The 20,813-nt window shown below is 34.7% G+C and overlaps 1 protein-coding gene across 9 annotated transcripts in view; it reads left to right on the top strand.

Moving 5' to 3' along the window:
- Positions 1 to 20,813, top strand: part of CNKSR2 (connector enhancer of kinase suppressor of Ras 2) — a 220,823-nt gene that overhangs the window by 123,283 nt on the left and 76,727 nt on the right. For 5 of the 9 annotated variants that reach the window (XM_032202198.1, XM_032202217.1, XM_032202162.1 and 2 more), the window contains 4 exons: positions 8,950 to 9,083; positions 12,137 to 12,348; positions 15,586 to 15,675; positions 17,294 to 17,508. In XM_032202198.1, coding sequence (XP_032058089.1) covers positions 8,950 to 9,083; positions 12,137 to 12,348; positions 15,586 to 15,675; positions 17,294 to 17,508 — 651 coding nt within the window. The remainder of the gene's footprint in view (positions 1 to 8,949; positions 9,084 to 12,136; positions 12,349 to 15,585; positions 15,676 to 17,293; positions 17,509 to 20,813) is intronic. The other 4 variants (XM_032202209.1, XM_032202225.1, XM_032202189.1 and 1 more) reach the window with 1 other exon arrangement.

Here is a 20,813-nt window from a genome sequence, read left to right as displayed (position 1 = left end):
ATGTAGAAATGCTACTGCTAATGGCTGTGGTCTTTTCCATTTAAAATATTAACAGGTTCATAAAAAGTATTAACAACTTGAAGAATCTCTTTCAACTATATATATTTTTATATATAAAAATATGTTATAATGGTTAAATGCCTCATTGTCTTTCAATCTGAGTAAGTTCCTAAATGACTGAGGTATCTTGGTCTTTCAGATACAAATTACTGACAATAGATGCGACATAAACCTTCAACCAAAAATATCGTATTAGTGTCTGAACATAAAATTTCAAATCTGTGTGCATGATAAGAGTGCATAAATGTCCATACTTGAATGCTGTGCTTTTATCATAGCTTTAGTGAAAATATAAGTACAAATTAGAAATGCATATATATGCTTCATTGTTTTAAACGGGGACAAATGCTTTCACTCTAAATCCTTTTTATGTGAGTTTTTTATTCCTTTGGTGAGTTGGGTTCATTCCCCTAAATATTCCTTTTTGTTTCACTTTATCATTTGTCACTAGAATAATTCAACTGGAGAATGCACAAGAGAAGTTTCTGAGACAGTCCATTGATGTAGATTATAGCAAATAAGTGATAAATTTAAGAGGGTGGGAAAGAGTGGGAAGAAATGGGATAGAAACCCATTTCCACTGTCTAAAATGAAGTCCAGTAAGAAAGTGAGGATATCTGTGGTCCTGTTACAGAGAATGCAGTCATGAGAAGAAAATGTGTGGATGTTTGAAACTCCACACTCAGTTCCCGAAACAAAAATCCAGTTGTCTTTTAGCATGTTCTATTTCACTCTGATTTACATATCAGCATCCTTAGTTCAATACAGATACTAAGGAGTGCAATTCATATGACTTTATATATCTGCTGTGTGTATATCTACATTCGGGTTTGTCATTTTTACCTTTGACCAATGGTCATACAGAACATTTATGATTTCATACGTCTTGACCTATTTTAGACTGATTGACCTTAAGTAGAGGTGAAATGAACTATATGTATGCCTCTTTCTCTCCATTTGGTGATAAAGCAAGTGTGGACATCTAGCTTGAATATAAATTATGTCTGTAAAATGAGATTGATCTGACAGTATTTAGAGGTTTTCTGTAATATTACAGGTTTGGGTGGAGTGGTAACACTTTTGTTTATTTTTTTCCTGATAGCATAGAAAATACGTTTCTATGATAGACTAATGTGAGTAATGTGAGTACAAATAGAGACATTGTTAAACATGAGAGATATAATTCCAGTATCATGATGATATTGTTCTGATTTTTATCAATCATAACATCCAGAAAAGGCCAGAACCTCATTCAGCACTTGGGTGCAGTGCACATATGCGCATCTGTTATAATTTGTGATGTCACAAATTGTGAGAAGCAACAATTTTCCTAAATAGACTGAGTGACAAAAAACCTTCAAGATGACATAAAGACAAACTTCCGAGGCTGCATAATGTGGAGATTTCTGTTGTTAATTTATGCAGATCAGTGGTGAACAGATGTTAAAGTCCACTGGTGTTAAAGTTGAAATGCAGACTAAATGTGAAAATGGTGCTGTACATTTGATAAATAAAAAGCAGCAAAAGCAGAGTGTAATTTTATAGCTATCAAAATATGAGATAATGTTTATTTTTTAGTTGTTCCATTTCTTTCTATATTCCAGTATTTATCCATTATAAAAGACAGAATGTGCTTTTTTTTTTCTTCACATTTTCTGGGAAAAAAAAAATAATAAAAACATCTCTGAAAAACTTTTTGTTCCAAATTCACATAAAAGTGCTTTTCTGTAATAGGATCATGGGAGTTAGTGAGAGAGAATGGGGTAAAGTGATAGTAAATAAGAAAAAACGTAAAGGAAACGCAGTACTTCCATCACCTTTGGAAGTAAGGGAAATTACAATACAATGTTTTTCTGTATCAGGATATCATGAAATAACTAAGAATGTTATAACTGTGCTGTCATCCCAAAGCTAAGTTAATTGAAACATACGTATTATTCAACAGACACAAGCTATGAAGATATTATGACTCAGTAATAATTCTGTTAAACTACAAGATATGAGCAAAAGCCTCAAAAGACTTTGGAATAAGATATAGGGATGAAGTTCTAATAAAATGTGAATCAGGATCTGCAAACTGGCTGATGTTTTTTTCTTTGGTTCTGCAAATGGTGTGAACTAAGGAAAAACATGGTGTCACAAATTGCAATGAATGAGGTGGGAAAGTGGAAGTTTACCCTAATGTAAGGAGGCTGGCAAATGGATGATATCAATGAGGATTTTTAATAGCTGTTGCAGGAAATTCAGAAGGTAAATATTTCAGTTATTAAAATAAGAGAGTAATTTACATTGAGATTTACTTTGGGATGTTTTAACTGAAAAAAAAAAATTAGCTCAAAGTGAGTAGTGTTGAGGCACTGATAAAATGCATTCTGCTTGTTTTGTTGATAATTCTATTTAAAAACAAAAGTTTGGCATTTGCAGCTACATGAAAAACTAGGCTTCATGGAAAAACAGTAAGTATACCTATAGGTTGGGATAATGCTAGGTAAGTCTTCCAGTTCAGGCAGTAGGCAGGTGCTATCAATCAATTCAGTGTGTGACTTTTACATGGTACCCTGGTCATTGAACTATGTCTCCCATGCATCCTGTGTAGCAGTCCCGAAACTGATATCCAATGGCTTGATGTAGAGGAAAATAATAAAACTAACTATGGCTATACTTTATATATATATTTGTGCACCATTACATAATGACTTTGTATTTATAATTAATTGCATTAATTCCAGGTGTAAGGTCAATCTGTACTGAAAGAAAAACATCTATTTTCCCCCCTCTTGTGTCCCAATTAAAAGTGCTTTGGATTTTTTTGTTTGTTCGTTTTGTTTTGTTTTCAGTCACTTGATGCTTGTCTGTTTTAATATCCACCAGTATCCAACTTCTTGCAGATAATCAAAGTCCTCCCTTAATACATTCTGGAATTATATCAATTTGGAATTTGTGAAGTCAAAGGATTTTCAGCCTGAGTTTTTTGTTATTGCTTTTATAAAATTTGAATTAAGCAGCTATGGCCTTAGGGTTTTTTTTGCTTGCCTTTGCAGTTGAAGGTATTCATTAATATGGTATTGTGTCACAAATATTAAGATGTTATGCCTGCAAGAGGAATCTTACTATATTTGCCTTTCAGTTACTTCCTCTGATACTCTGATCCATTGTGTGAAAGCTTAGAATGATATTTCAGATTGCAATGTTGTAACTGAACATGTTGAACAAAACAAATATGATTAATCTCTTTTTTCCTCACTTGACATAGAAGTGATTTAATTATCTTAGAACTCTCCTATTTTTTGTCTGTCCTCAAAGCAATCAACTGGTGGTTCAAAACCTAATAGAAATAAACATAATCTACTCTATTTTGTCTGTTTTGTTTCTCCTTGCCATTTTATGTTACTTTGGGGAGGTTTCAAACAAAAGCTCCCTAAAGTGCAGTTTGAACCAGGGTGGAAATTTTGCTAAAGAAGATTCTTGGAGCATAGGAAACCTTAACTAAGTCACTATCATCATGTTAGCAAGAAACTAGCTGAAAAGTCCTCCTTTGTTTCTGGAAAATGCTTTGTTAATTAGTCAAAAAGAAACTGACTACAGTGTGAAGACTCTTCATCCAGTGCATTTAACATACAGAAAAGGAATGGTAGAGCAACATGTTGCCAAGCTTCAACTAATTTAGACAGCCCTTCTGGTATCAGTGAAAAGGCTATTACTAATAGTATGGTTTGGGGCAAGTCCACCTGCTAGCCACATCTTGTGTCTTGACTTGGAAAAAGCCTTCTGACCCCTCTACATACTTCACATTCTTCACCAAGCTTATTTAAATGTAATATTTTGTATATTTAAAATAGTTCACTGTACTGTTTTTTATGTGATTAAATTTTACTGTTAAAATCACCAAGACCTCAGTATCTGTAGTTTTTTTTTTGTTTTTTTTGTTTGTGTTGTTTTTTTTTAAACAGACTTTATTTTAGATTAGATATTCATCATATCTCCACTATGCTACATTCAACTTTTCAGACAGAACAGCAACAATAACAGCAGAGTCCTTGGTTTTACAGAAAATACTATTATTTATATTGTTATTTTTCTTTACTTGACTATATTGCCTCCTTCATTCATCTAGAGACAATGTTATATTCTGTTTTCATAATTTATGATTAGAATTAATGACCTTACACTTTTTAATCATTGCATTTGAATAAAATACTAACTTGGTTCTTCAGTTGATTATTTGTCTTTTAACTACATGGGAAATGGGCATTTTTTGCAGCATTGTTAAAATGAATTCTGACTGGGTTTTCCTACAGTGTCTAAAATAGTTATAGTACGTCATAACTTCATGTCATGGTTCATCTTATAAAAGGTTTATTTTATTGAAAACATTTTGCTCAATAAATTGTGATAATCTTGGTTCGATATGAAAATATATTAACAGTAAAATATGTTTAGTAAACAGTTAAAAATGTTTATTGATGCAAATACTGTGTAAAGATATTACCAGTTAAAATCATGTATTGTTTTTTCTTATATTTTTAAAAATCATATGCCTTTGTCTGGAGTAATGTTTCTCAAACTATATATTGCAACTGCCAAGGGAGCTATTTAAAGGTTCACAGAGCTTTTAAAAACATTAAACAAAACTTCAGATGGTACATAATTATTAATTATATTAATTGCTTATCGGGAAGCTGATTTACTGGGAGCACAATCTCAGTTTCTTCAGGATTGGCAATGAGTACCTATAGGAACTTCTTCTCCTGGAGAACCTGAGGCTGCTGTGAGTAAAGCCAATTATCTCTTGTCTGGTCAACTGACAATTTAGAAAAGGGTTCCTAAACACTAATGATTCTGAAGGAGGATGGTGCACCCAGGTCATTTGAGAAACAGTACTTCCAAATGTATTGAAACATGAATTTTGTGACTGACATTGTGTGTTAACATTGATGCAGAGCTTTATGTGAGATATTTTCGAGGCTATTCCTGTTTTAATATATAACTTCTAAACTTTCTTTGTCAGACTATTCCCATGGGATAAGTATTTAAATCTCTGGACCTGAAAACTTTGTATTCAGTTTCAGCATTCCCAATTGCCTATGACAGCCTACTAAAAGGGACTGCAGCAGAAGAAAGTTCTAGTCCTTGGAAGAGAATTAACTTGGTGATAACGCTGATCTCCAAGGCATCTAGATCAGGAATACCTGAATTGGAGTTCCATGTAATTTTCTGTTCAATGTACCTGCATGGTATAATATGGTCCACCGAATGGCCTGTAGTATGAACGTTATCAGATTTACTTGCAGAAGCACAGATTGACTTGAACTGAATGGTTGAGAAGTCTCTAAATTGCAATACAAAATGCCTTGAGGGTGCACCTTGCCTGCAGGTCATATTCTGAAGGCTCTCTTTCCAACAAGGAGAGCCTGAAGACTTTGATTCCTTACAAAATGAAAGTCAAACTCCTATAGCACAAGGTGGTAGTTACTGCAGTGCTCTCTCCATGCCTCACTAACAGGACAGCTCATTTGAATGCTTTAACCATGTTGCAGTTCTTTTAAAAGAACTCGCTGATTCATCAGATGAAGTGGTGATAACTATCAAAAATAGCAGTGATATATTTATACCACAAAATTTATAAATATATAAATTTATATTTATAAATTTGATACATATATAAATGTATATATTTATAAATTTGAAACTTTTGTTCCAGTTATGCAGCTTTTCTGCTTTTGTACAAATAAGCCCAAGAGTTGAGTCTGGCAATGTGACCCAGGTATACTAAAGACATGAGACATCCTAGTATATTTTGGGACAGTCCCAAAGGATTGTGCTTCCTCTTGTATGAGATTGTATTACAGCTCCCTTTGGGAGCTCCCAGTGTGCTGGGAATATTACCTGCATTGCCATCCTGTGAGATACCACAGTCATTTGGACTTCTACCAGTTACACTGTGATTCTCACCTCTGAAAATGCTCTGTTATTCAACATGGGAACAGTCTGAGGGAAACATTTTACTTCCAGAGCTCTGTGTTAACTGGATAACTTGTGTATTTCTCTAGTAGACTGAAGGTCATTTCTTCTTGTGGCACCTAGTGTTTTAACCACCTCACCTAGCCAAATATAAAAAAAAAAAAAAAAAAAAAAAAAAAACAAATATAAACCAAAGTTTGCATTTCTCAAAGACACGCAAAATCCACTGATTTCCACAGTCTCCCAGCAGACTCCTCTGAAGGAAAAGCTAACCTCCTTGTTGTCTATTCAGGAAACAACCTCCTGGCTGTCTATTCTCAGGGCCTCACAAAGTTACCTGGTAGAATCCTCAGACTTCAGAAAAATCATTTTCTAGAAATTAAGCCCATATCATTAGTATTTAAGCCTGGGTATTCCAGGCTGGGAAATTCTTTACCTGTGTCCTGTAGCTGTTCAGCCCCTAGTCAGGATTAGTGTGGGCTCAACAACTCATTGTAAGCCCAGATCACGGTTATGCTTGGGCACGATTTTCGTTATGTGACAGAAAACATAAAATTTTGATTGCCATGGCCCTTAGGGCCCCATTTCCTCTTATCAGCCTATTCATTCAGGTAAAGTAAAGGGCTGTCTTCCTCCTCAAAGTGGAGAAGAGAAATCCGTCTGCCCAGCTTATATTCCTCTCAGTGTTCCTGCAAGTATGAGCCGTGAGCAACAGCTTGGGCTTAACAAGTGTAAACATGGTCTAGGTCACAAAATTCTTTTGGCTTAGAAGGAAAATTAATTCTACAAGCCACTCAGCAAGCTGCAAAGTGCACTTGTAATAAAAATGCAAGGTATCACAAAGGAAAAACAGCATTGCTTTAGTAAGTGTTTCAAGAACATCTGTGGCTACGGTGTCACAGATGAAAATTTAAAAGATAAGGATTGTGTTCCTCTGAAAAAGTTTTCTTTGAGTTATTTCTGTTTGTTTTGTTTTTCTTCCCTCAGTTTTGCTACCAACTTTAGTCTTACTTTTTCAGACTACAGTCTTCTGCTTGTTTTTTAGTGGTTGTAATGTCTTTTACCTGTCTGGCTTTGTGTGTGTGTGTGTGTATCTCCCTCTCTTCCTGTAAGTAATAGCTGTCTTTCATTGGCCTGGTTACAGAATGTTAACCCTAATGAGCAAGAAAATAATTTAGCAGTATCATTGTTTACAGGTGATGGATTTCTACATTCAAAAAGAATGAATTTGTTTCAGTTTATAGCAGTAGTTGTAAAGGTGGACTTGAAAAGTTTTAACAAGAAAATGTTGAGCCTACAGTTTATCATGTTTGAGATGACTAACATCTAACACAGCTCTGTTCCTAAAATACAGCAGTAATTGATTAAAGGATGCCTGAGGTGTCCTAGGTGGGATGTGTTCTTAAGATACAGATTGAAAGAAAGTAATGCAATGGTGGGGACTTTGTGTGAGAAGCATAAATTTAGAAGGGCTCATCACGAGCTTGTGGAAGGCCAACACTTTGAAAAGAAGTTCCTGTTCTTGAACTCTGTTTTTTTTTTGTTTTTTTTGTTTTTTTGTTTTTTTTTGCTGTGTAGGTATACTACTAGGGTGTCAAGATTAATATCTAGAAGATGAGAACTGTGGGTTTTGTTGTTGTTGTTGTTTGTTTTTGCACAGGAATGCCCACAGGTCTGTCATAAAGTATTTTTAAGAGTACGGGCAGAAGGATCTTTCTCCACACCTATTTAGTTAGTATTCAGAGCTTCTCTGCCATAAATACAATGTGAAATATGTGTCCTCCAGTAGTTACTTAGTTCAGAAATTATAGGCGTGTTGCACAGTATGTCTTCCCCAAACCTTTTTTTTCCAAGGAGTTCACTTCCAACAAGACAGAGAGGAAAGAACTCTTTCAAAGCAAAACTCAGTATTTCTTGAATATTAGATCCAGATTTTAGATGGTGTATGGAGATATTGTTAATTGCTGTTTTGCTAGTTTTCTGTTTATCTATCAGACAAGCCAAGAAGCATAAGACCAACATATTATTAACCACACTAGAGCAATCTAAGTTTGCTTCTCATTTCATTTTCCTGCATCTGCATCTATATAGAGACTATCAGCAAATCTTGCTATAATTTATAGTCCTGCAGTGATTTAATAATGTCTTCAAATGGTTGGTCATTTTTTTAGCTAGCCAAGGTAGTTAAGTTAAAGAAGAAAAACACATATTTAATTTGAAAGAGAGATAAAGATGTGATTAAGATGAAGGATCATTTTTGGATGGGAATAACAGCTAGAATGCATGATCATTCTATGAGAAGGGTACAATTTATTCACCTGTGAGTAAACGTTACTTTGTGAGGAAGTATTCCCAGGGGAGTGAATAATAATAATAATCTACAATTTATTCTGTCTCATAGCATGTGTACTGCAAGTATGCAGTACCTGAATTTACAGCATCTGCAGACATAAATTGAAGCTCTTACAGTTACTCCTTAAACTGTAGAGCAGATGGGGGAAGATGACATTCAATTTAATGCCTACTTATGTAGCTTTTAGTGTAAACACTAGACTTTTTCTTTATAATGTTAGTTTAATTAAGGAATTCATTGGATTCTGTATGTTATTTACTCATAAAGATTTCACCAGTGGCTCTACTGATTACTGTTTTTATGGGCATTGGCAATACTTTTGCTTTGCAAGGGGGAAAAGAGAAAGATGTTATCAGAGACAATTTTATAAGCACAATACATGTCCATTCATAGTTGTATCTCCTTAAGTGTTGTGTGTTTTTTTTTTTTTTCAGCCAGTTTAAAATCACACAAAATATTAGAAATGTTAACTATTTCTTCAACTTTATGAAATGTAGAATGTTTGTAGCTTTTTCAACTAAAAGTAGATAGTATTTAAGAATAATCATGATTTTCCTCTCTCTGTTTTGTACCAGCCTCTTATTCCCAGAAGTCCTACAAGCAGTGTTGCTACACCATCCAGCACTATCAGCACACCTACAAAAAGAGACAGCTCTGCCCTCCAGGATCTCTACATACCCCCTCCTCCATCAGAACCTTATGTTCCCAGGTAAAAAATAAAATAAAATAAAATAAAATAAAATAAAATAAAATAAAATAAAATAAAATAAAATAAAATAAAATAAAATAAAATAAAATAAAATAAAATAAAATAAAATAAAATAAAAATTTAGGGTAATATTCATTGTCAAAAATACCTGTAAAATAACTGGCCATTCTATTCCTATATGATCATTGGTATGCCCTGCAGGGTTAGGCTGCTAGTATTTCATTTTACAGGGAAACTGGTTGTTAACAGTAGGTATGCTGAATCACACCCACAATAACCTGAAAAGGTGTCTTGTCCAAAAAACAGTCAGTAGCCTTTAGAAAGACAGGTTCAATTCCCTGTTTTCTCAAGTGTGGGATAATTTCCATATACAGGATGTTCAGTCAATGTATTTTGAAATTACTTTTTGCTTTTCTTTTAGTTAATTTTCTTGCAGAAGTTGTAAGAGCAGTGTGTCCTTTCTTGTACCTTTCTTGTACAGTTTCCTGTACCTGAAGTTCTGATTTTTTCTTAGGCTCTCATATCAGTAACTGCTAGCCAGTTAATAAGATGTGTATGACCTGATGATGACAAGACTTTCCTGGGGGCTATCCAAGAGTTAGGTAGATAGTAAATTAAATTGCCTAGTGGGGAGGAGAAGTTGTGATTCTTTGATAAATTCTTGCTCTTCAGAGATACAAAAAACTTTCCAAGGCAAAAAGGTGACTTTCCACTTCATGATTTAGATGATGCCATACGCCTTCCATAAAGCCATAAGCTGAGTCCTGTGTTCCTCCTTCGTTCTTGCTTTGTCTGCTGCCTGGTCTGCTTTTATTTCTGAGGAAATTTTATATATATATATAAAATATTAAATATTAAATAAATATATATATTAAATATATATATATATATATATATATATACAGAAAGCAACCCAAACCAAAACACAGTCTTTGATTTCTCTTTGAACAAAGTAGTTATATAGTCAAAACCTGTCACTCTTCAAACTGGAACTGTACTGTCCTAAAAAAATTAGTGCTTTTATACTGCTATTGATCATGTTTACTGCCACAAAAATACTTTTGTTATTTGAGATCTTCATTACGCATTTTAACTATTTATTAATAATATGTCTTAACTCATGATGGTTAATGCAGTAGTTTGGATGAATTCTGATTAAATATTGTAATACATATTAATATAAGGTGCAATCATACAGAGAGAATATGTAGTTTTGAACTATTTTTGCCAGCTTAATCCTAATGGACTACGGTTCATTTCACAAACCTGTCACATACCGTACAGAGTTTCTGATCTGTTTTGGCATGTCATCTGTTCTTTCAGTCCATGATTTACTGTATTTAAGCATATCTTTATTTTGGGTATTATCAGCTGTTCGATATCTGTTTTTCAGTTTGTTGTTGCTGTTCCAAGGGGGAATGAAGAAAAAAAAAAAAAGCCATCCACAAACCCTTCTCTTGTTTCTGGAAGAGTAAGGGATGTGATACTTTGATGTAAATTGTAAAACCCTAAAGCCTTTTTACACTGATAATACAGTATACAGATATTACACCCACAGACACTACAGCTGCCAGCATAACCACACAAAAATGGCATGAGAAAGTGGAACCTACCTTTTCTTTGTGCCAGTTACTGACAAGTACAGGTCATAAATTAGTGCCTGGCTAAGTCTATTGAGTGTCTTTGTGGGGAGAGAGCTAAATCCCACATCTCCAGTAGACTACAGTCAAGGTTATTTGCCTGGGGGCTCTGCACTTCCCTTAACGCTGACAGTGAAGAGCTGTCTGTCTGTCCTCCTTGTCATGGAGATCTCTTTGTACCAGTCCGTGAGTGGTGACAGGAGACGGTGCCCATAGAGGTCGCATGTATGCATCCTGCTTCTTCCTCATGGTAGCTGCAGCATGGATTAACATCTGGCTGTTCTGCATCAGTCTCCATCATTTTACCTGCTGGCATCAGCACCATCACCAGGCAGGTCTTCCCATGACAAGCTTACAGCCCTAGTGGGGCTGTGCCAGTCCCACTCCCTAAGACAGCACCATCCCTACTCTGGGAAAGGCTGGCAAAGAGAGCATAGTGGCTGGTGGGGATTTCTGTTGCTCTGGTGTCACTCCCAAGCCAGGCTGGCCCTGTGTCATCCTGTGGGTCTGCCTGGGTCCCAAGAGGGGTCTTTTCTATGTCCTCATGCAGAGTCTCAGGGAGCCAAGGGAAATATGGGTTAGCATGGTGGTCAGCTTGGCACTCACACAGTGGTCCAGAGGGGCAGAAGCTCTCCAACAAGGCCATGAGGCCCCAGCTACTCTCTTAGCAGCCTCCCTTGCATTTCTCTTCTCAAAAATTATTTTCTGATTAGGCCTTTTGCAGCCATTTTCAACCCTACCAGCAGTTTGGAAGAGAAACAGTGAGAAGGAAACAGTGATCTGGTTGGTGAAGGGAGTGCCTTGCAATGCAATGCTGTCCTAGGACAACAGCTCATGATGAGTTCCACACACCATTTCTGGCACTGCATGGACATACCTGTACAACTCTGAGGCCTCAGTGGGCTTGTGCAGGACTGTGTCAAATGTCTGTACATCATTGGTCCCTGATTATTTTTGTTTTGGGGTTAATTTGTTAGGAACCAGATTGAATTTGTCTGTGCTTATCATTTAACCATGTTTTAAAACTATCTGATGCAAGATGAAAGCATGAAAGAGTAAGATAAACATTATTTCCTTGCCCTAAATCAAAAATTGCTAGTAGCTTCTGAAAAGAAATCAACATAGAAAGAGTAGCTGCAATTCACCTTTATTTGAATTATTCTTTTCAAGAGAAACTGTTAAGATTCAGTTCCATTACAGTAATGGAAGCAAATAAGCAAAGATGTGTGAGATAACTAGCATAGACATACATATATGTGCATATGCAATGTATGATCCTGATTTTGACAATGTCTATTTGCAACTTATATGAAATCTTGACATATTCCCATTTTTTACTGAACTATTCACATTTTAAAAAGAAAACAAAGTCTTATTCCAATATATTAAAAAACACTTTCTTGTTTATTAAAGGGACGAAAAGGGAAATCTCCCATGTGATGATGTTGGCAGACATATTGTAGGCAAACCAGTTCATACAGGATCCGAATCTCCAAACTCATTCCTTGACCAGGAATATCGAAAGCGCTTTAATGTGGTTGAAGAAGATGCAGTTTTATACTGCTATGAGTATGACAAAGGAAGAACAAGTGGTCCTGGAAGGAGAGAGAGCACACCAACATATGGTATGGCGTTGATCTGATAACAATAATCACCATTTGTTTATTTTACAGTTTCTTCATGCATCTGCTTTTGTATTTAGGCATGAAAATAATTTCAGTGGCTATTAAATTTGCTAAGAATACTGTACAACTTCAGTTTAATTTCAACCAAAGAGCTTATTCAAATCTTTACTCTCCAGGTTATTTTCCCTTTGAGTCTACTAGAACTCTTGCTTTACCTAGTAACTTATTTCATCTTTCGACTAGGAAAATTGGTTTTCTGTTGCCAAATACAGAACTGTGCAATGGTAGAATTGTTAGAATATAGAAGAAAATGAAGAGGAAATCTCATTTTTAAAAGAGTTATTTTGACTACCATGGTGTTAACTCAGCACACAGTTGAATGTTCTTTCACCTCACTTGCTATGTTATTTCAATTATTAAACTGAGTATAAACTGCATGTTGGAGTTATTATAGTAATCCAGACATCCCTTTGAGAAGAAGACAGTTAATTTATGAGGAAGCATATATTTGGTACATTGTACAGTCAAGCTCCAAAATCACTTGGGAACCTTGATACAAATTGAGCTTGAGCTCTGTAAATTATCCTCAGGACTTGAAGCAATATGCTTGCACAATCTTAAAGGATGTGGTTTCATAAAATGCACCTGTTCCACACAGCCATACAATTGTGCTGCAAAATCCTCAGTATCTTTTTGAGTTTGAAGTGTTTTCAGGTGTTTTCTAACCATGCCTATACTGTATGAAATAAATGCTAAATGTTAAAGTTGATATATTAATTTTATTACTCCTGTAACTCAACTATTATACTTGGTGTATGTAGTCAGTTCCATTAACAGAGAGGTTATCTGTTCCAGATGTTAAATTTAATACTAGTGGTCTAGAGGGAAGAAGAACACATTCTTTGTTCAAGGACTGCTGAATCCATTATTTTATTACAGGATAGTTTTTGTAGCCTTGTTCCCAATTAACTGAAAAGGTTAGAATACATAGATCAAAGACTGTACTGAAAATCAGACATTATTTAACACTTTTATTATACAGCATTTCACTTCTGATCTCACTTCTTTTTTAATGATTTCACACCACACAGTCCATTTTCACTTAAGTATATTTTCTAAAAATATTACCATTTCAACATTAAATTCTGAAGTTCCCCACATGGCATTTGTTAGCACAAGATTTGTGGCTAGACATAACCTTAGAATTTCACAGAAGTCTGGAAAATGAAAATAACACCATTCTGGCTTATGGTGGCCCATTAAAGAAGGTCAAATGGAGTTCCAAGGCCTAGAGAAAAAATTGTTTTCAACATATACTTATTAATTATATTGTGGCATTAGGTTTTTTTTTTTTTGTTTAATGCTTCTTAGCCCGCTTTCATGAGGGCCCTCTATGATTTCTTTTTTTATGTATCTATGGGCTTTTTAACACTGTTAACCAATAGACTTCTTTCATATTCTTATGGGCTTTCAGCTGTTGTATAATTGTTTGTAGTTGGCCTCAGAAAGCTTAAGTTCACATCCTAGTGATGAAATTTTCCTGAATGTAGTCATCAGGGAAAACAGGTTTGAGGGGGGCAAGTGGAGATTACTAGTGGTAGCAGACAAATGAAACTCAGTTTTGAGGAAAGAAACAAATTTGGTCATTGCAGTTTTATTACCAGATACAAAAAGCATGCACTTTGAACACCTAGAGATATTATGGAAATTTTGTTATGGCTATAGCTTTTCATAACAGTCACGACTTATGCGATTTTTTTAGTTTTTGTATCTTTTTAATTTTACAAGTGCTTTCCATAGGATACTGTGAATTCAGACTTACATAGAAGAGAAGATTGTATTTCTAGAAAAAGCGGCCATTAAGTTACTTCTAATTGAGGATACATGAGCCTAATATATCCACCCTCATGAAATGACTTCTTAATGATGTGCTTTAAATCTCATTCAGACTTAAAAATGTGCCCATAAATAATAAAATAAATGATAAAAAGTTAAACGTATACATGTTTTTCCCAAGTAATTATGTGTATGTGAACTGATCTTGTGGTTTGTACACGTTTTTAAACGTGTAAAACAGCTTTTTACCATTATATGTTTCCAACGGATGCCATACTTAAATACATAGATTGACATGTATAAATATTTGTTTTCATTATAACCAATTGTCCTTTTCATTGTATCATGTGTTTAACATAAACGTGGAATAAGAATGATCACCTTTACGTAGTGGGATTTCTTCTAAATAACTAACAGGACTTAAGAGTTTCATTTATTCTTTTTTTTTTTTCTTTTTTGTTAAGCTCTGATACTTTTCAAAATAATATTTTTCCAACTTTTATTTTCTGTGACCAGCAGATTGATTTTAGAAAAGAGCAAAAGCTGGCCTTGTTTCTGAAAACATTTTGTTTTCAGTTTGCCAGATATTGTGCCATACTCTATTTTTCTTTTTTAACATGCTGTTTAAATTGCTAAAAACTACAGATCACTTTAAGCAACTCCACTAACTTGCATGGCACATTTTCACTGAATTTCTAACTGTATTTGTAGAATTCTTAGGCAGAAATTATAGTTCATAGCATTTTTAAAAATCAATTCTGCAGCTTCCAAATCAAGACATAAAAGATACAGTAGTTGTATCTTTTCTGTCACTTGCTGACATCTGAAATCAACGTGAATTTTCCAATAGTAATGTACTTTGCTTTCTGTAGAGGAGATGCCACAAAAGAAACTATAGAGGTTTTCTGTTTCCTTTCTTATTCAGTCACTAACAGATCTTTTAAACCTCCCAGCAAACATGCTATTTGCGAAGATACTGTAGAGATGTGGACATATTTATTTTGCCAACAATTCATTCCATATATGCATTAAAACAGTTCTCTATATATGTGTGCCAGGGGCTTCTAGCATAATAAATAGATATTGTTCAGTGAAAACTAAACTAAGTAATTTCAGTGTGTTTCTCAGTCTCAAACACCAATCTGCTGATGATTTTGTAGGGCACTGGGTTTCTTCTCTGAATTTTAAAAATCAATTAAAAAATCCATGATGTACTTTTAGCTGCTGCTTCTTCTGTTAAAGAAAACAGAACTCCTATCTCAATCTCTTGTTCAGAGGCTATGCTCTTTCATAAGCAGCACTGTAGAATAGCATCTTAACACAATTTCTTCTTTCTCTCAAAGAATGTTAGTTTAATACTGCATTATGGTGCATGATCTCAATTTTTTCCTCTGTTTCCAGGGAAACTAAGGCCTATTTCTATGCCAGTAGAATATAACTGGGTGGGGGATTATGAAGACCCCAATAAAATAAAAAGAGATAGTAGGAGAGGTAAGTGATCTGGACACACATTTTGTACAAGGCATTATGGGTTTTATCATGCTTTAAGACATGATAATATATAATTCAAGCTCTCATTCTTCTGCTTGCTTAGATAATTGTTTAAGTGGACCTGTTTTAGGTTCTTCCATTATGTATGCTTATTTTTTCTCAGTACCTCTATTAGGACTGAGGACTGCTCAACCAGACAAAAGAAAGTCATGATTGCAAAATCATGCAGTTTGGCTTAACTTCATATTGGCATTTCATTGTTTCAACTGTTCATTTTGAAATTGGCCTTATTTTTTTGTAATACCAGAGGACAAAAATTCATGGTTATTACTGTTATGCTTAAATGGGAATTATATTAAACTTCTGTCTTCAGGAGTTTTTTCTTGTTGGCAGTGGTGCTTATTTTTGGATAAAAAACATTCTAGAGAAGTACGGTATTCACTTCAAAACCATAGAGGATAAGTTTTTCAAACTCTTTTTTTATGAGACTCAACTGTGCAATTTCACATACAAAATGATAACCTCTAAGCTAACCATTATTTCTTGGGAGCAAGACGTTACAGTGATGGTAGATATTTCCATAAACACATTAACGCATAATTTCAGTAGGGATCAGGAAAGGAAAGTGTTAGGAATTAGTAGGAAAAGAATACAAGACAAATCAAGAAGTATTCTTGTGGTGCTGTGTAAGTTCTTGTACATGCTGGATACATGTTTGTGTGCAGTTCTGGTCTCTCCATCTCTCAAGAAAACAAAACAAAACAACAGTAGAATTGAAGAAGGTTCAGGGAAGGACAACAGAAATGATCGGGTGTATAGAGTGGCTTCCAAACAAGGTTAGGTTCAGTAGGCTGGACATCAGCAGTTTAGGAGAGTGTAGGAAGGATACAATAAGGATTTATAAAATCTTGTATAGAATCAAGTAGATAGATAGGTTTGTCACTGCTTGTTCCGAAATGACCTGAGACATCAAAAAGTTCCATCAGGTGCTGGTCAAAAAGAAGAAGATTTGGCTCCTCATGCAGTTTTGGTTCAAGCTAAGGAACCTAGTGATGGGAGCCTGTGAATACTAAGTGTTTACATGAATACATGGGAAGATCAGACAAGTTCTTGACAGGCGTATCTGCTAAGGTTTCCTAAATTCATAAACATTGCTTCTGTCTGAGAAGATCCCTCAGCTAGAAGCTGATATATGCTGGGAGAATATTCAGGGAACATATGGATGATTCAGTGAACAAGCTCAAGTTACGTGTAAATGTATGGCACTGTAAGACTTTAACTGTTCATTTAAAACCTTTTTTTTTTCTAAAGATTACAGAGATAATAATGTGTGCCGTTGTTGATTTTTGAAAACTTCAAGACATTTATTATTTATCTTCTTTTCCTTTCATTGCCAAAGAAACCAGAAACCTGTAAGAATCATGAATTTTCCCTACCAAAAGATTCATCATTTTCTTCTTATATACAGACCAAAGAAGCAAATAGACTTTGTTAATGAAGTGCTCTTGAAGACTTAAAATTGACAGTAGATTTTAGCAAGAGTATTATGTGTTTTGTAAGGGGGGTTATGATACATAAAAATTCATAGTAATGTTTTGCATTACTTTTCTTTCAACAGAAAATTCATTGCTTCGCTATATGAGCAATGAGAAAATAGGCCAAGAAGACTACATGTTCCAAAGGAATAGCAAAAAGGATACTGGGAAAAAATCGAAAAAGAAGGGAGACAAGGGTAATAGTCCAAGCCATTACTCATTGTTGCCTAGTTTACAAATGGACTCATTGAGACAAGACGTCATGGGCACACCTGGACCAGAGACCACTTTGTACCACGTGAGTAAAAATAACATTAACAAAAGTTGTTGCTCTGTTTGTGATGAGAGACTGCCTTATTTTTATAGTTGCATTGAAGCCTTTTTTGGATTGCTGCTCTTGCAGCAATTTTTGTTCTTCTGACAAAAACTTTATGCCAGTGAAATACTTTAAAATACTTAAAGTTGCTGTTACAAATGTAGGATGGAGATCTATAGTTTTATCTAGTTTTATCTACAGGAGATCTAGTTTTATCTCCTGTAAGTAGAAGATGTTGTGTTTGAAATGGAGTGTGGTATCTCTGTGTTGACTGGTTTACCGCTGATGGAAAGGGAAGAAGCAGCAGTCTGACTGGCGGGAAAGCTTCTTTCTGGTGTCTATGTCACTGCAATATGCAAAGTTGCATTAGATAACCCCTTTGCTACAGGTATTCAAAAGGCAGTAAGACTTGTGAGAGGTCTTTGTTTTTCCTTTGAAGGAAGAGACTCTCTAACGTGTAATTGCTCTTAACATATAGATCTTAATAACTCAGATTTGAAGAAAGAGATTCTCCTGACTATGATGTGAAAGGAAAATACCAGTAACTTGCTAGTTTTTGAATGTGTTGAGAAAATGGGGATTAAAGGTCACAGCATGTTTTAGATATGCTATTTTGTTCATCCCATTAAGGCATTTACGTTTTCATATCTCAATAAAAGTTGTCATTATAGAGTAATACGTGCATTGTAGTTGTACACGAAAACAATAGAAATAACCAGAGCTACCTTCATAGAGCTACCTAAATTCTCTCTTCAAAGAGAATGTTATTTAGATTTCCAGTGTCTAAGGGAGGCAGCAGTGTGGGCTTGTCAGGGACTTTGCTGTGAAAAACAGGCAGGTGTAGCTTCACTCTGAACTTGTAAGAGACAGGTTCGCTCTTCAAAGCAATATAAAACTGCTAGATTATTATATTATAGTTGCTGTAGGTTAATTGAAAGTAATAGAGCTTTTACATTCCTTTAGACTGTTTCAATGGTTGGTCCACTGGCTTCTAAAACTCCTTTTTGCACTATAGTGTATAAGTCTGATGAATTTCAGAGATGTCATTTAGTATTAAAAGTAGATGCTTGTGGTGTACTTCAATTAAATCAGATTCCCAGATTCCAGAATGCTATTGGCTTTCTTTTTTTATTTATTGTAATTTATAGTGATAAGCATTTTTTCTCATATTATTATTTTCAATAGTTTTACACTCTTTTTGTAAGTTGAAAATTTGGTAGTGGGGAGATGTCTATTTGCAAAGGCAAACTGATATATAGTTGCCTAATACATGAGGCAAAGTAGTTTTCAAATGTCACAAAACTGCCATCCTTGCAATGCCTGCTGTCCTTTCTATAAAGAATCTAATCTAATCAGTCCAAGAGACCTTGAAATCAAATATTTACAGAGGAAAATAGGAAAGTTATTTGTGTAACAGTTCTTCCACTCTGTAAAGAACAGTGTGGTAAGTTCGGAATACTTTTCACTTTTTGAGAGAATACTTTCCTTCAACAGCATTTATTTGTTAGTATCTGTTAAATTTCTCACACTGCAATGAGAGAAATCTTTTTTTAAGGTGTCATCTTGTTGTTTTTTTCCTTGCTCACCTCTAGTACCTCAGATTCCATATTTGTATAAATAAATGATATACAAATGAACTGTAAAATTCTTCAAAATTCTTGTGTGAAATTTACTTAAGAGTAGCAAATATAGAATTAAGAACCAATATTTTTCATGTAGATTAGATACCCATGTGCAAAACACACCTTAAGGGTTAACCCCACAGTTTCCACCAGCATCCAATTCCACCAATAATTTTTGTGTACTGTTGCAATTAATGGATGGCTCTATGATGCCATTAAATCTTTAGCATCATTTTGCAATTTTAACGGGAGTTTATCTACTTGTAAAAATAAATAAAGTCTGTTCGTTCTTCAAACTGCAAATTGGTATTGATCTGCTAACTGGGTTTGAAGTGAAATGTGTAAAGTAAATAGAAAGAGGAAGCTTGGGCCATTGATTTGTCCCCAAGAGAAATGGGAAGGAGCTCTTCGCAAAGCATTCACAACCCTATAATATCCTATCACTGGAAGCCAGCTGGCTGCCTCCATGCAGTGCAATACAGTTACTTTTTTCATGGTAGTGGCACCCAAGCGTACTGGCTTGAGAAACCCTAATCTAGTTTGCAGAAGGGACTACATGTCTTTGCCACAAAGCAGAGCCTATTTACACTCTGGTCTGAAATAAGCAAACATAGAAGGGATTGCTGAATATACTATAAAAGCATAGATCATAACAATTTGCTTTTCAGAATTTCTGTTACTAATGATGAAGAAAAGAATAGGAGATAAATATGGAGAGAACTAATAATTGCTGCAGATGAGCTGAGAAACAAGAGCATGTAAGGAGTCCACACCAACAAACAGGGGTTTTGTAATAAATTGTGCAGATTATTTTAAAAAAAAAAAATCAAATGCACAGTTCAATGAGCAGATAAGGAATGAATTAATACAGATAAAACCCAAGGAGCTCATGTCTGGCTGTTATATAATTTTATGAAATTATAAACAACAAATAGGAGAAGGGAAACATATTTAATATTTAAATTCAAAATAGTATCTTGGAGACTGATAAACATTTTCCTATTAGAATTTGGTTTTTGTTTTTAAAATCAGCTACCTAGTTTTCACAAAAAAAATGATTACCTGGAAATGGGAGCTTCTGAATGAGCATGAGTTCAATGCAAGAGGAATGGTGGTAACTCTAAAAACTGCATTAATAGCAGTGAAAGAGTAGCTGTAGATGAACTTGAACCTCTTGCAGTGCCTAAGTTATTAGTATTAGGTCCAACTACTACAGAATATTCCACCGTGCATATTAAGTGGCTACAATCCCTGGTGTCTCTTTATGTTAAAAGTTTTCATCTGTTAGTCTGTGTTTACCTGACTTCTATGTCCAATCTTAGATATAGCTGTGCCTTTGTCCTCTAGGTTTACAGGCCTTTTGTTGCCAAATTTTATCTCCCAATGTAGAAACTGACAAGTTATAATCAAATTACTTTGTAGCCTTCTTTTGCTTAAAAGAAATAGAATATCTATCCTGGATTTGTTATCAGAGTGTTTTCACATCCTTTCATTATTCTCATAATTCTTTCAACTCCTCTTTTTTTTCATCCCAATGTATCCTAAGTATCTTAAATGTCCTTCCTAAAGTTTGTATGCCAGAACAGGACATAAAATTCCAGGAGCAAAACAGATAGAAAGATAATGTGTCCTTTCTATTCCCACTCACTGCCTCTTTTAAAAAAA

This window comes from Aythya fuligula, chromosome 1 (assembly GCF_009819795.1).
Source record: "Aythya fuligula isolate bAytFul2 chromosome 1, bAytFul2.pri, whole genome shotgun sequence".
NCBI classification, from domain to species: Eukaryota; Metazoa; Chordata; class Aves; order Anseriformes; family Anatidae; genus Aythya; species Aythya fuligula.
The sequence above is the reverse complement of the archived record's forward strand: the minus strand, read 5'-3'. Positions and strand labels throughout refer to the sequence as shown.